The 13,745-nt window shown below is 40.7% G+C and overlaps 1 protein-coding gene across 17 annotated transcripts in view; it reads right to left on the reverse strand.

Annotated features, from left to right (window-relative positions):
• LOC133544455 (peripheral plasma membrane protein CASK-like) overlaps positions 1–13,745 on the reverse strand; it is a 103,859-nt gene that overhangs the window by 38,343 nt on the left and 51,771 nt on the right. For 9 of the 17 annotated variants that reach the window (XM_061889788.1, XM_061889787.1, XM_061889784.1 and 6 more), the window contains exons 11-14: positions 5,640–5,657; positions 3,776–3,900; positions 213–290; positions 26–106 (exon numbers count right to left, since the gene is read on the reverse strand). In XM_061889788.1, coding sequence (XP_061745772.1) covers positions 26–106; positions 213–290; positions 3,776–3,900; positions 5,640–5,657 — 302 coding nt within the window. The remainder of the gene's footprint in view (positions 1–25; positions 107–212; positions 291–3,775; positions 3,901–5,639; positions 5,658–13,745) is intronic. The other 8 variants (XM_061889793.1, XM_061889779.1, XM_061889792.1 and 5 more) reach the window with 2 other exon arrangements.

Below are 13,745 nucleotides of genomic sequence, written 5' to 3' on the forward strand. Positions count from 1 at the left end.
ATAAATGTGTAATTGAGTGTATTACCATGAAGTGTGGTTGTGTAAGGATCCTCCTGAGCTCCTTTGCCTCTGTGTTGTCTGGGTAACATGAGATTGTTTCCAGTACCTGGAGAGGAAATAAAGCCATGATTAACGGCGCCGACACAAAGATGCAACAACAACAGTTCTTTCAATTTTTCTTCTCCGTTTTTGGAGAGCTGCATGAAGCTTACTTCTTTGGCTCTCTGCACGCCGTCACTGGTAGGATTCCGAATTTGCGGAGACGACCTGGTGTTGATTTTGTCATACAGCTGCAACAACAAAAAACACCACAATAGGTTTGTAACGATATGAACGTGTAATATTACACGTATTGTGACCAAAATTATAACTATTATCAATATTATCACGGTATTGTTAAATGTGCTCAGAAAGTACTTTTACACACACAGAAATATTTTAACCAACTTAAATAAAATATATATAGTATTGAAAATAAATAAATAAGCAACATATATAATGTTCTTGGCAAAAGAAACACTAAATATTGTCCTGGCTTCTTAAGAGCCAAATTATTGTTTTTTCGAGTGTTTAAATACGTTACAGTTTTAATTTGGTTTTAAAGTATTTCTTAATAATAATTGCAAAATGCATAGATATATACCGTATTTCTTTGAATTGCCGCCGGGTATATAGTATGCGCCTGCCTAGAATTAACGCCGGGTCAAACTCTTTTCGCCCAAAAATTAGCATATGCCTAGAATTTCCGCTGGGTCAAACTCGTCACGTCACGAGTGACACTTCACCTGTCATCATTTTCAAAATGGAGGAGGCTGATTTCAATCATTTGAAATCGCATAAAAGGAAGAAGATTAAGAGCTAATCAGTAGGATTTAAGGTCCAAGCTATTGAATGTGCTAAAAAGAACAGTAAGCAGCTATGTTTTATTAATATACCGTAGCCGCGTGTGTCAAATACAAGTCATTAAATGACTCCCGCCTCCTGGTGGTAGAGGGCGCTAGTGATCCTTCTTGCGACTACTCGGCTGCAGAAGAAGTGACAACAAGCAGCAAGAGTGAGCGGCGATCGTTTATTTTTTTCCTCTCGCTTGCACTTTTAACATGGAGGATTACATATCTAAAATAAAACAGTTTTCTAAACTGGACTTTCAATCGAAGCAGGAGGTAATAAAGGAAGATCTCCATCGAGACAGAGAGACTTTTAAAACTGAAGAAAGATAAGGAAGACTTCTATAAACAAGTTATCGATGCTTTTGATCAGAAGGATCTGCGCATGGACTTCATTTATAAGTAAAGGTAAGACCATAATGATGTTATTTTTATTAAATGTACTTTTCACGATGGTATCCTTACATCACACTCAAATTTTGAAGCGCAGGCCTAAATTTACCGCATGCCTTTGGTAAGTGCCGGAGTGAGAATAGGTTTTAAATTAATTAGCGCCCCGGCGCCAATTCGGTTTGATTTGGCGTTTAAAGTCGCACAAGCTGTGTATAGAAATGCCCACCCCTGGCAAAAAGGGTAGAAAGCTGCGCGTGTAAACAAACACATCATTAACGCAAACTTGCATGCAACATTCAAGCAGAGCGTGGTGAGGATTTTGGCACTCTTGACGCCACATCCTGTTGTAGACACGTCCATGTATGGAACTCAGCATTACTTTGTCCTCAGAGAGAACAGACTGTCGGTTCAACGTGCTCAATTGAATAACTTTGTTGCTCAAACAGCAATGTTTACAATTCATACAAGTTTAGATTGGGGTGTGATGTCTCATTTCCAAGTATTATACACTACACTGTATCATATAACAGACTTTGCATGCAATTGCAATTCCAAGACGTTAGATGGCAGTATTGCATAGGTTAAGGTGTGTGTGGCCAAGTCAGGGAGTAGTCTTTGCCATTAGGGTTGTTTTTATTCTTTTGCTGCGCCCCAAAAAATTATTGCACCTATTACTCAGTAGTGTGCATTTTAGTTGCGGTTTTCACTACCAAATTTGGAAGTGTTGAAATTGCCATGTAAAATTGCTAATCCAGGGAAAATTCCATATAAAATATTAGAACCGTACCTTTGAGCGATTTCTATCAAGCATACTTGTTTTGTTGGCATGAAAAACTGCAACGTTACCTAAAGGCAGGTTGACTGAGTCCCTACTTGAGTGCTTGTTTACCCACCAAGTATTACTCAGTAGTGTGCATCCTATTTATGGTTTTCACTACCAAATTTGGAACTGTTGAAATTGCCATGTAAAATTGCTAATTCAGGTAAAATTCAATATGAATGATTAAAACCGTACTGTACCACTTCCGCTCGATTGTAGCTGAGATAGGCACCAGCGCCCCCGCGACCCCAAAGGGAATAAGCGGTAGGAAATGGATGGATGTACCTTTGAGCGATTTTCTATCATGCATACTTGTTTTGTTGGCATGAAAAACTGCAACGTTACCTAAAGGCAGTTTGACTGAGTCCCTACTTGAGTGCTTGTTTACCCACCAAGTATTACTCAGTAGCGTGCATCTTATTTGCCGTTTCCACTACCAAATTTGGAAGTGTTGAAAATTGCCATGTAAAATTGCTAATCCATGGAAAACTTGATGTAAAATATTAGAACCGTACCTTTGAGCGATTTCTATCACGCACACTTGTTTTGTTGGCATGAAAAAACTGCAACATAAAGGCAGTTTGACTGAGTCCCCAATTGAGTGCTTGTTTACCCACCAAGTATTACTCAGTAGCGTGCATCTTAGTTGAGGTTTTCACTACCAAATTTGGAAGTGTTGAAATAGCCATGTAAAATTGTTCATCCAGTGAAAACTTGATGTAAAATATTAGAACTGTACCTTTGAGCGATTTCTATCACGCACACTTGTTTTGTTGGCATGAAAAACTGCAACATTACCTAAAGGGAGTCTGACTGAGTCCCCAATTGAGTGCTTGTTTACCCACCAAGTATTACTCAGTAGCGTGCATTTTAGTTGCAGTTTTCACTACCAAATTTGGAAGTGTTGAAATTGCCATGTAAAATTTCTAATCCAGGAAAAATTCCATATAAAATATTAGAACCGTATTGTACCTTTGAGCGATTTCTATCACGCATACTTGTTTTGTTGGCATGAAAAACTGCAAAATAAAGGCAGATTGACTGAGTCCCCAATTGAGTGCTTGTTTACCCACCAAATATTAATCCGTAGCATTCATCTTAATTGCGGTTTTCACTACCAAATTTGGAAGTGTTAAAATTGCCATGTAAAATTGCTAATCTAGGGCAAATTCAATATGAATTATTAAAACCGTATTGTACCTTTGAGCGATTTTTATCATGCATACTTGTTTTGTTGGCATGAAAAATTGCAACATTACCTAAAGGCAGTTCGACCGAGTCCCTACTTGAGTGCTTGTTTGCCCACCAGGTATTACTCAGTAGCGTGCATTTTATTTGCCGTTTTCACTACCAAATTTGGAAGTATTGAAATCGCCATGTAAAATTGCTAATCTAGAACAAATTCAATGTGAATTATTAGAACTATACTGTACCATTGAGCGATTTCTATCAGGCATACTTGTTTTGTTGGCATGAAAACGTTCAACATTACCTAAAGGAAGTTTGACTGACCCTCTACTTGAGTGCTTGTTTGCCCTCCAAGTGTTTAAACCGGCTGAGTCTAAATCGGACGAGAGGTCACGTGCAACAAAAGGTATGAAAATATGGCACCGTTTGATTTCATGGGAATTAAAATCCTACACTAAACCGGACAGAAGTTGGGAGTTCTACTCACATCCAAGAGGGTGTGGAGATGCTGATCCTGGAATACACTGTGGAGAAAGTCCATATCTTTCTCGCTACAGTCCGTCAACGCATGAATCTCCTCGAGGCTATCCAAAACCTGTGACACCGCCCCTGTGGATGCAAATGCATCAAAGTTAAACAAATCCAAACTTTACTGCCCAAATTCTGACAAGTTCACAGAGTCAACACTGTGCAAAATGCAAACACTGATCATGGCACATAAAGACACAAAAACAACTGCACGGCAAACAGGCAAAGAGGACAAAGACACAATCACAGTACAGGCAAGAGTCACCAACAACGGTCTTCATGACAGCATAACACACAGAAAGGTAAACATTCGTGAATTATTTAACCGCAAGTACCTGCTGCAGCGCCGACACATGCAGCAAAACCAGAGAGACAGTGGCAGTGGCATCAATGTGACAGCAGAGGAAAGTCAGCTCAAAAAGTCACACAGTCAAGAAGATGGTGGATCAACTATAACATACCGTATTTCCTTGAATTGCCGCCAGGTATATAGTATGCACCTGCCTGGAATTACTGCCGGGTCAAACTTGTTTGGCAAAATAATTAGCGCATGCTTAGGATTACTGCCGGCACAGGAGTAACGCCGGGTCAAACTTGTTTCGCAAAATATTATTTTTATTAGCTACAATTTCCGCCGGGTCAAACTCGTCACGTCACGAGTGACACTTCACCTGTCATCATTTTCAAAACGGAGGAGGCTGATTTCAAACATTTGAAATCGCATAAAGGGAAGAAGATTAAGAGCTATTCAGTAGGATTTAAGGTCCAAGCTATTGAAAATGCTAAAAAGAACAGTAAGCAGCTATGTTTTATTAATATACCGTAGCTGCGTGTGTCAAATATGAGTCATTAAATGACTCCCGCCTCCTGGTGGTAGAGGGCGCTAGTGATCCTTCTTGCAACTACTCGGGTGCAGAAGAAGTGACAACAAGCTGCAAGAGTGAGCAGCGATCGTTTATTTTTCCTCTCGCTTGCACTTTTAACATGGAGGATTACATATCTAAAATAAAACAGTTTTATAAACTGGACTTTCAATCGAAGCAGGAGGTAATAAAGGAAGATCTCAATCGAGACAGCGAGACTTTTAAAACTAAAGAAAGATAAGGAAGACTTCTATAAACAAGTTATCGATGCTTTTGATCAGAAAGAAGTGAAGTGAATTATATTTGTATAGCGCTTTTTCTCTAGTGACTCAAAGCGCTTTACATAGTGAAACCCAATATCTGATTTTTACATTTTCTAAAGCAGTGTGGGTGTCACTGGGAGCAGGTGGGTAAAGTGTCTTGCCTGAGGACACAACGGCAGTGGCCAGGATGACGGAAGCGGGGATCGAACCTGCAACCCTCAAGTTGCTGGCACGGCCGCTCTACCAACCGAGCTTTACCGCCCCGGAGCTGCGCATGGACTTCATTTATAAGTAAAGGTAAGACCATTATTACGTTTTTTTTTTTTAATTAAATGTGCTTTTCATGATGGTATCCTTACATCACACTCAAATTTTTAAGCGCAGGCCTAAATTTACCGAATGCCTTTGGTAAGTGCCGGAGTGAGAAGAGGTTTTAAATTAATTTGCGCCCCGGCGGCATTTCAAGTAAATACAGAAACTACATTATTTTAGAAATTTCATAATGCACGTTTGATTTTGCTCATCTCAACAAATAAACCTTTTTGGAAGAAAAACACACTTAAAGCATTTTTTGAAGGGAAAGGAGACAAAGAACTGGAGCCTACATCAGCAAACACTAATAATGCAAGTAAAAAGCCAGTGACGGGACACATGAGGAGATCACGCATCAAACAATCGGGAGGGGGGGGATACATACTTTCTGCAGCTAGCAGTCCTAGGAGCGGCAAAGCAGAAGAAAAGAGAAGCTGACATTAGAGGAAAATTTACAGACAAGAGTTTGACCTCACAAAGACACAAGTTTTTTTAAGTCAACGTATACAAATACTGAGGACAGATGATGGAAAGAGCAGCAGCAGCAGCAGCAGCAGCAGAGAGGGAAACTGACACTCAGCAGTAGCAGCACGGCCTATTATTAGGCCAGAAAGATTCTGCAATCGTGCACGAAGGCCAGGAGAATGTCTGGGCCCGCCGACTACAACCACCCGCCGGGAACCAGGAAGCGCGACTGGATGAGTCAGCAAAGCTCGCTTTCACTGCATTGAGGAATAATTGGCTGCATAACAAGCTACATATTTAATTACAGATTTCAATGTAAAAATACACAAAAAAACAAACAAACTCAGATTTAACCTAAAATGACATATTAAACTGTTAGGATAGTTAGTATGGATGTACACTTTAATATAACAAGCTACATATTTAATTGAAGATAATTCCCATCATCCATCATCATCTTCCGCTTATCCGAGGTCGGGTCGCGGGGGCAGCAGCCTAAGCAGGGAAGCCCGGACTTCCCTTTCCCCAGCCACTTTGTCCAGCTCTTCCCGGGGGATCCCGAGGCGTTCCCAGGCCAGCCGGGAGACATAGTCTTCCCAATGTGTCCTGGGTCTTCCCCGTGGCCTCCTACCGGTTGGACGTGCCCTAAACACCTCCCTAGGGAGGCGTTCGGGTGGCATCCTGACCAGATGCCCGAACCACCTCATCTGGCTCCTCTCCATGTGGAGGAGCAGCGGCTTTACTTTGAGTTCCTCCCGGATGGCAGAGCTTCTCACCCTATCTCTAAGGGAGAGACCCAAACTCATTTGGGCCGCTTGTACCCGTGATCTTATCCTTTCGGTCATGACCCAAAGCTCATGACCATAGGTGAGGATGGGAACGTAGATCGACCGGTAAATTGAGAGCTTTGCTTTCCGGCTCAGTTCACAATACTTTAGTGAAAAATAAAATGTTGTTTTTTTTCAAATTCAAGAAAAAGTCATGTTTTTTTCACTTGTGCACAAAATGAAGCCTGCATGAACATCACCTTGTTCAAAGAACAGAACCAACACAGTGCATGAACTCACAGCAAATTACACACCTTACACACATTACCATGAATTGAATAACTTGAAAAACGTATACAGGTGTTCCCATTTAGCGGTCAATTGGACGAATATGTACTGAGCTGCGTCAACTGTACTGTTTCATATCATGTATTCTCTTCCTTTTGCAATCTGCTAGTAAAAGTTTCAATCAATTAATCAAAACACCTGCAAATCAGATGGGAAATTACAGGGAACATTGTTTTGGACGTATCCATAATACGCTGACAGGGACAAGTTTTTATTTACACGATAAGTCGGATGTGTCTTTACCTCCGTGGCGGAGACTTCGCCGAACCCCTGAGGCCGACTCACCGAACTCCTAGGGTTCGATCGAACCCAGGTTAAGAACCACTGGACTAGACGTATAAGATTTCATGGGATTTATGGATTAGGAGTGAGAGATAGTTTGGTAAAGGTATAGCATGTTCTATATGTTATAGTTATTTGAATGACTCTTACCATAATATGTTAGGTTAACATAGCAGTTGCTTATTTATGCCTCATATAACCTACACTTATTCAGCCTGTTGTTCACTATTCTTTATTTATTTTAAATTGCCTTTCAAATGTCTATTCTTGCTGTTGGATTTTATCAAATAAATTCCCCCCAAAAATGCGACTTATACTCCAGTGCGACTTATATATATATTTTTCCTTCTTTATCATGAATTTTCGGCGGGTGCGACTTATACTCCGGAGCGACTTATACTCGGAAAAACACGGCACTGTAATTTTTCATGAATTTGAAAGTAATTTAAGAAAACAGAAAATGCTATGTATAATTAATTTGGTATTTTTCTGTAAAAAAAAAATAGAAATAAACATTGTTTGTCATTAGTGAAGTGAAGTGAATTATATTTATATAGCACTCTTTCTCTAGTGACCCAAAGCGCTTTACATTGTGAAACCCAATATCTAATTTTTAAATTTAAACCGGTGTGGGTGGCACTGGGAGCGGGTGGGCAAAGTGTCTTGCCCAAGGACACAATGGCAGTGACTAGGATGGGGTAAGCGGGGATCGAACCCGCAACCCTCAAGTTGCTGGCACGGCCGCTCTACCAAACGAGCTATGCCGCCCCATTACTGGCATATTACTTAAAATAACAGGCGGATTGTTTATTTACAAATAATGTCTTCAATCTTACTATTTTATACACTACTTTAAAAAAAAATAAAAAAATTACAGTACAAATTTAGAGCAATTTGCCATGAAAATAGGATTTTTTTTTTTACAGTGTACACATCAAAGACAGTAAAACATTGTTTTGGAGCTGATCGCTCTGTCATCAAAATGAAAATGTCATATTTGAACACTTCAAAGCTGCTAAACTTTTATAGTTGTGTGTGTGTGTGTGTGTGTGTGTGTGTGTGTGTGTGTGTGTGTGTGTGTGTGTGTGTGTGTGTGTGTGTGTGTGTGTGTGTGTGTGTGTGTGTGTGTACCCTGCAGCTGTCTTGTGGAAGGAAGTGAAAATGTTTGACTAATATCGGATGTCAGAGAAACAGGAAGCTCTTAACCAGACAGCCTGTGAACTATTTCTTTGAAACAAAGAAACATACTGACTGGTCTTGTTTGAATTTTTTACAGCTTTTGGCACAATGGACCACATATAGTCGCAGAGATTACAATATTTTGTTGGCTTTGGATTGGTGTCTTGAGTTCTAACCTGTTTTGTTGAGTATGTAAACAGCAGTTATGAGGACTGTGCACGTAAATGTGAGTCATGGAGGCAGGAGCATTCTCCTGTTGTACAGACCAGGGTTCCCTGGCCTTTTTTTTAACAATGAATGAGGGAAAAACTGCAATTTTAGTTTTTGTTCCGGCCCTCACTGACTTGGGACCATTGCAAAATGATGTGCGTCCCAAAGTCAGCAGCCTTGGCGTGACTATAGACAGTGATTTTAAACTTGACAAACAAGTCAATGGGGTTTTAAAATCATGCTTTTATCATCTTTGTCTTTTCGCAAAGGTAAAACTATTTCTATCTTTTAACCAGTACTCTGGAATGCCCTCCCGGTAACAGTTCGAGATGCTACCTCAGTAGAAGCATTTAAGTCTCACCTTAAAACTCATTTGTATACTCTAGCCTTTAAATAGACTCCCTTTTTAGACCAATTGATCTGCCGTTTCTTTTCTTTTTCTCCTATGTCCCCCCCTCCCTTGTGGAGGGGGTCCGGTCCGATGACCATGGATGAAGTACTGGCTGTCCAGAGTCGACACCCAGGATGGACCGCTCGCCTGCGTATCGGTTGGGGACATCTCTACGCTGCTGATCCGCCTCCGCTTGGGATGGTTTCCTGTGGACGGGACTCTCACTGCTGTCTTGGATCCGCTTGAACTGAACTCTCGCGGCTGTGTTGGAGCCACTATGGATTGAACTTTCACAGTATCATGTTAGACCCGCTCGACATCCATTGCTTTCGGTCCCCTGAGGTCCTCTCCAAGGTTTCTCATAGTCAGCATTGTCACTGGCGTCCCACTGGATGTGAATTCTCCCTGCCCACTGGGTGTGAGTTTTCCTTGCCCTTTTGTGGGTTCTTCCGAGGATGTTGTAGTCGTAATGATTTGTGCAGCCCTTTGAGACATTTGTGATTTGGGGCTATATAAATAAACATTGATTGATTGATTGATTGATTGATTGATTGATTGATGATTAGTGACAGGTGTGCGAGTGCAAAACGTGAGACAGGTGCGTGACATGAGGACAGGTGAAAACTAATGGGTAGTCATGGAAACAAAACAAAACAAGGAAGTGCAAAAACAGGAAACAATGGAGTCTTAAGCAAACAGAACAACTAAACAAAACATGATCACAAGACAAGTGTACTGTAACAAAGGTGTTGTAATATACATCTATGAGCAAGCTTATTGGTGTGTTCAGTGGGACAAGCCAAAGTTCAGTGGGACAAAATGCGGTGGTTTATAAATTAATTATTATTCCCCTGCAGCCCGGTGGAAAATGCGTGGTTGGGGACCACTGCTATTGAGGAATTAGCGTTGACATTCTAACCTTGCTAGCAAACATACTGTACAACAACCCTTTAAAGGGGAACATTATCAGCAGACCTATGTAAGCGTCAATATATACCTTGATGGTGCAGAAAAAAGACCATATATTTTTTTAACCGATTTCCGAACTCTAAATGGGTGAATTTTGGCGAATTAAACGCCTTTCTGTTTATCGCGCTGGAGGCGATGACGTCAGAACGTGACGTCACCGAGGTAACACACCCACCATTTTCATTTTCAACACATTACAAACACCGGGTCTCAGCTCTGTTATTTTCCGTTTTTCCGACTATTTTTTGGAACCTTGGAGACATCATGCCTGGTGGGTGTGTTGTCGGAGGGTGTAACAACACTAGCAGGGAGGGATTCAAGTTGCACCACTGGCTCCAAGATGCCAAAGTGTCTGCCGCCAGACCCCCGTTGAATGTACCAGAGTGTCTCCACATTTTACCGGCGATGCTAAGGCAGACATGGCACAGAGATGTATGGATAACCTGCAGATGCATTTGCAATGATAAATTCAACGAAATCACAAAGGTGAGTTTTGTTGATGTTGACTTATTGGCTAATCAGATATATTTGGTCGCGGCGTGACTGCCAGCTAATCGATGCTAACATGCTATTTACCGGCGGTGCTAAAGCAGACATGGCACAGAGATGTATGGATAACCTGCAGATGCATTTGCAACGATAAAGTCACAGTAATCACAAAGGTGAGTTTTGTTGATGTTGACTGCCAGCTAATCGATGCTAACATGCTACGCTAATCGATCCTAACATGCTATTTACCGGTGGTGCTAAAGCAGACATGGCACAGAGATGTATGGATAACCTGCAGATGCATTTGCAACTATATTACGTTTCCTTCCACCCACATTTAATGCGAAACAAACACTTACCAATCGACGGATTTAAGTCGCTCCAGTGTCAAAAAATGCGAAAGTCCTGATCGTTTGGTCCGCACATTTTACCGGCGATGCTAACGCAGCTATTCGGCCATGCTATGGCTATGAATAGCGTCAATAGCTATTCGCTCAATAGCTTCAGTTTCTTCTTTAATACTTTCATACTCCAACCATCTGTTTCAATATATGCGTGATCTGTTGAATCGCTTAAACCGCTGAAATCCGAGTCTGAATCCGAGCTAATGTCGCTATATCTTGCTGTGCTATTCGCCATTGTTTGTTTACATTGGCAGCACTGTGTGACGTCACAGGGAAATGGATAGTGGCATCGCAAATAGCGGAAATCAAGCACTTTAAAGCTTTTTTTGTAGGGATATTCGGAGACCGGTAAAATTTTGAAAAAAAATTAAAAAAATACAACAAGCCACTGGGAACTGATTTTTATTGTTTTTAACCCTTTTGAAATTGTGATAATGTTCCCCTTTAAGTCCTCTTCTTTTTGGCTGTTCATTTCTTTTCCATAAAGTGATTTTTGTAACAAAAGTGATGCTGTGGGCAGTCAATATCCATGTCTTCAACTTATTTAGTTATTTGTAGGGGTGGGCAAATTAATGCGTTAATTACGCGTTAACTCATCAATCTATTAACGCCGACAATTATTTTATCGCACATTTGCGTATGTTGTCTACATGCTTTTATTTTGTTAACGCCTTTTCTTAACAAGATGGCGTCGCCCGGCGTGGAGGGGCTCTTGGTAAAGATGTAACATTTGGCAAAAATAGCGGACAATTCTGCAAATGTCATGGCTGGCTTACAGCGTGGTCACTCCGGGATCACTTACGACCGCCAGACAATTCTGAATGTGGATAGATCGGGCCGTTTTGGACGGAATGAGGCGTGCTTGCTAGAGCGGCTAGCTAGCATGGGAATACTTTGCCGGCTACATCCAGCGGCCTGTGAAGCAGCGGAGTATATGTGTTGTCTGTCTATTTATGAATAATGCAGACCAGGAGTGTTGGCTGAGTTCTTAACGTTTGCTTTCAGAGCGTGCATATCACAACATACAAGATGCCGTCATGGCGACACAACCTATACATGCTCCTCACTCCTGTTGCATGCTGGGTAGGGTAGTTCTTTTTTTCCCTGGCTCATAACATCACAATATAGTACCATGTATATGATGCCTTCAGTTTATCAAAGCACCAAGCAAACAATCGGAAAATTCCCATCATATCAATTCCTAGATATGTTCATAATTATTTTAAGTGCACTACGCAGAATAAACACAACATTATTAATATTGCTACTACGGATAATTTGATCAAAAATTCCCTAAAACAGCCCACTACCTATAATATAGGTTTTTTAAACATAAGATCCCTGATTAAAAAAAATGTTTCTGCTGTTACCTCAGAAATTGCCTGTTCAGATGTTATGATTGTGGCTCAGAGATTTGTATGTAGATTATATTTATTTTCCATAACAAACAGGATAACTTAAATACCCTGGCAGTGGCAATAAGCTTAAATGTTTGTATTTACATTTTTTGAGTTGATTTTCATCAAATATGCTATTTAACTGCTACTGTTTAACAAGGACTGATTTAAATTGTGTTTGCACAACAAATGTTTGGGCGCTTTTGTTCATGTGGGAGAATATTCCAATAAAGGTGCACTACACACTACTTTTGAATTCATTATTGGGCTTTGCGTATACAATGCAGTTAATCGCGATTAATCGGAGAAATAGTGCGATTAACTTCGATTAAACTTTTTAATCGTTGCCCAGCCCTAGTTATTTGTGCTATTCAACTGTTAACCTGCGAATTCAGTTTGAAAACTCACATTTTTGCAACAGATTCCTAAAAACACATGAGTGCGGTCATAGGAATGATGTTTGACTAGCTTTTTTGTTTTTGTTCGATAGGCCCTTAAAGTACCAGGAGAGAGGAAAAGCAAGTTGCCTTTATATTGAAGCTATTATCGTTTATATTGAAGCTATTATCGTATACAGTCGGGATCAAAAGTGTACATACACTTGTAAAGCAAATAATGTCATGGCTGTCTTGAGTTTACAATCATTTCTACAACTCTTATTTTTTTGTGATGTAGTGATTGGAGCACATACTTGTTGCTCACAAAAGACATTCATGAACTTTGCTTCTTTTATGAATTTATTATGGGTCTACTGAAAATGTGCTAAGTCAAAAGTATACATACAGCAATGTTCATATTTGCTTACATGTCCCTGGCAAGTTTCACTGCAATAAGGCGCGTTTGGTAGCCATCCACAAGCGTCTGCTTCAATTTTTGACCATTCCCCTTGAGAAAATTGGTGCAGTTCAGCTAAATGTGTTGGTTTATCTGACATGGACTTGTTTCTTCAGCATTGTCCACACGTTTAAGTCAGGACTTTTGGAAGACCGTTTTAAAACCTTCATTCTAGCCTGATTTAGCCGTTGCTTTGCCACTTTTGACATGTGTTTGGGGTCATTGTCCTGTTGGAACACTCAACTGCGCTCAAGACCCAACTTCCGGGCTGAGGATTTTAGTTTATCCTGAAGAATTTGGAGGTAATCTTCCTTTTTTACTGTCCCATCTACTCTCTGTAAAGCACCAGTTCCATTGGCAGCAAAACAAGCCCAGAGCATAATACTTCCACCACCATGCTTGACGGTAGGTGTGGTGTTCCTGGGATTAAAGACCTCACTTTTTCCTCCCCCAAACATATGGCTGGGTATTGTGGCCATAAAGCTCCATTTTTGTTTCATCTGACCACAGAACTTTCCTCCATAACGTCTTATCTTTATATCTTTGTTTTATCATTGTCCATGTGATGTCAGATGAAAGTATGCTATTTCGACATCTCAGGGGATGTCAAAGTCGACCAGCCTGTCAGACCATGGCCACATTTGTCTACAACCAGGTGAGAGCTGCATGAAATATAATCTAGAATTTACTTTTAGCAAGTCGGAGACGAAGCAGAAGCAGCCGTCGGCTCAGTGTCAACAATAGCAGCGTAAGCAA

The sequence above is a fragment of the Nerophis ophidion genome, linkage group LG27, assembly GCF_033978795.1.
Source record: "Nerophis ophidion isolate RoL-2023_Sa linkage group LG27, RoL_Noph_v1.0, whole genome shotgun sequence".
Taxonomy (NCBI): domain Eukaryota; kingdom Metazoa; phylum Chordata; class Actinopteri; order Syngnathiformes; family Syngnathidae; genus Nerophis; species Nerophis ophidion.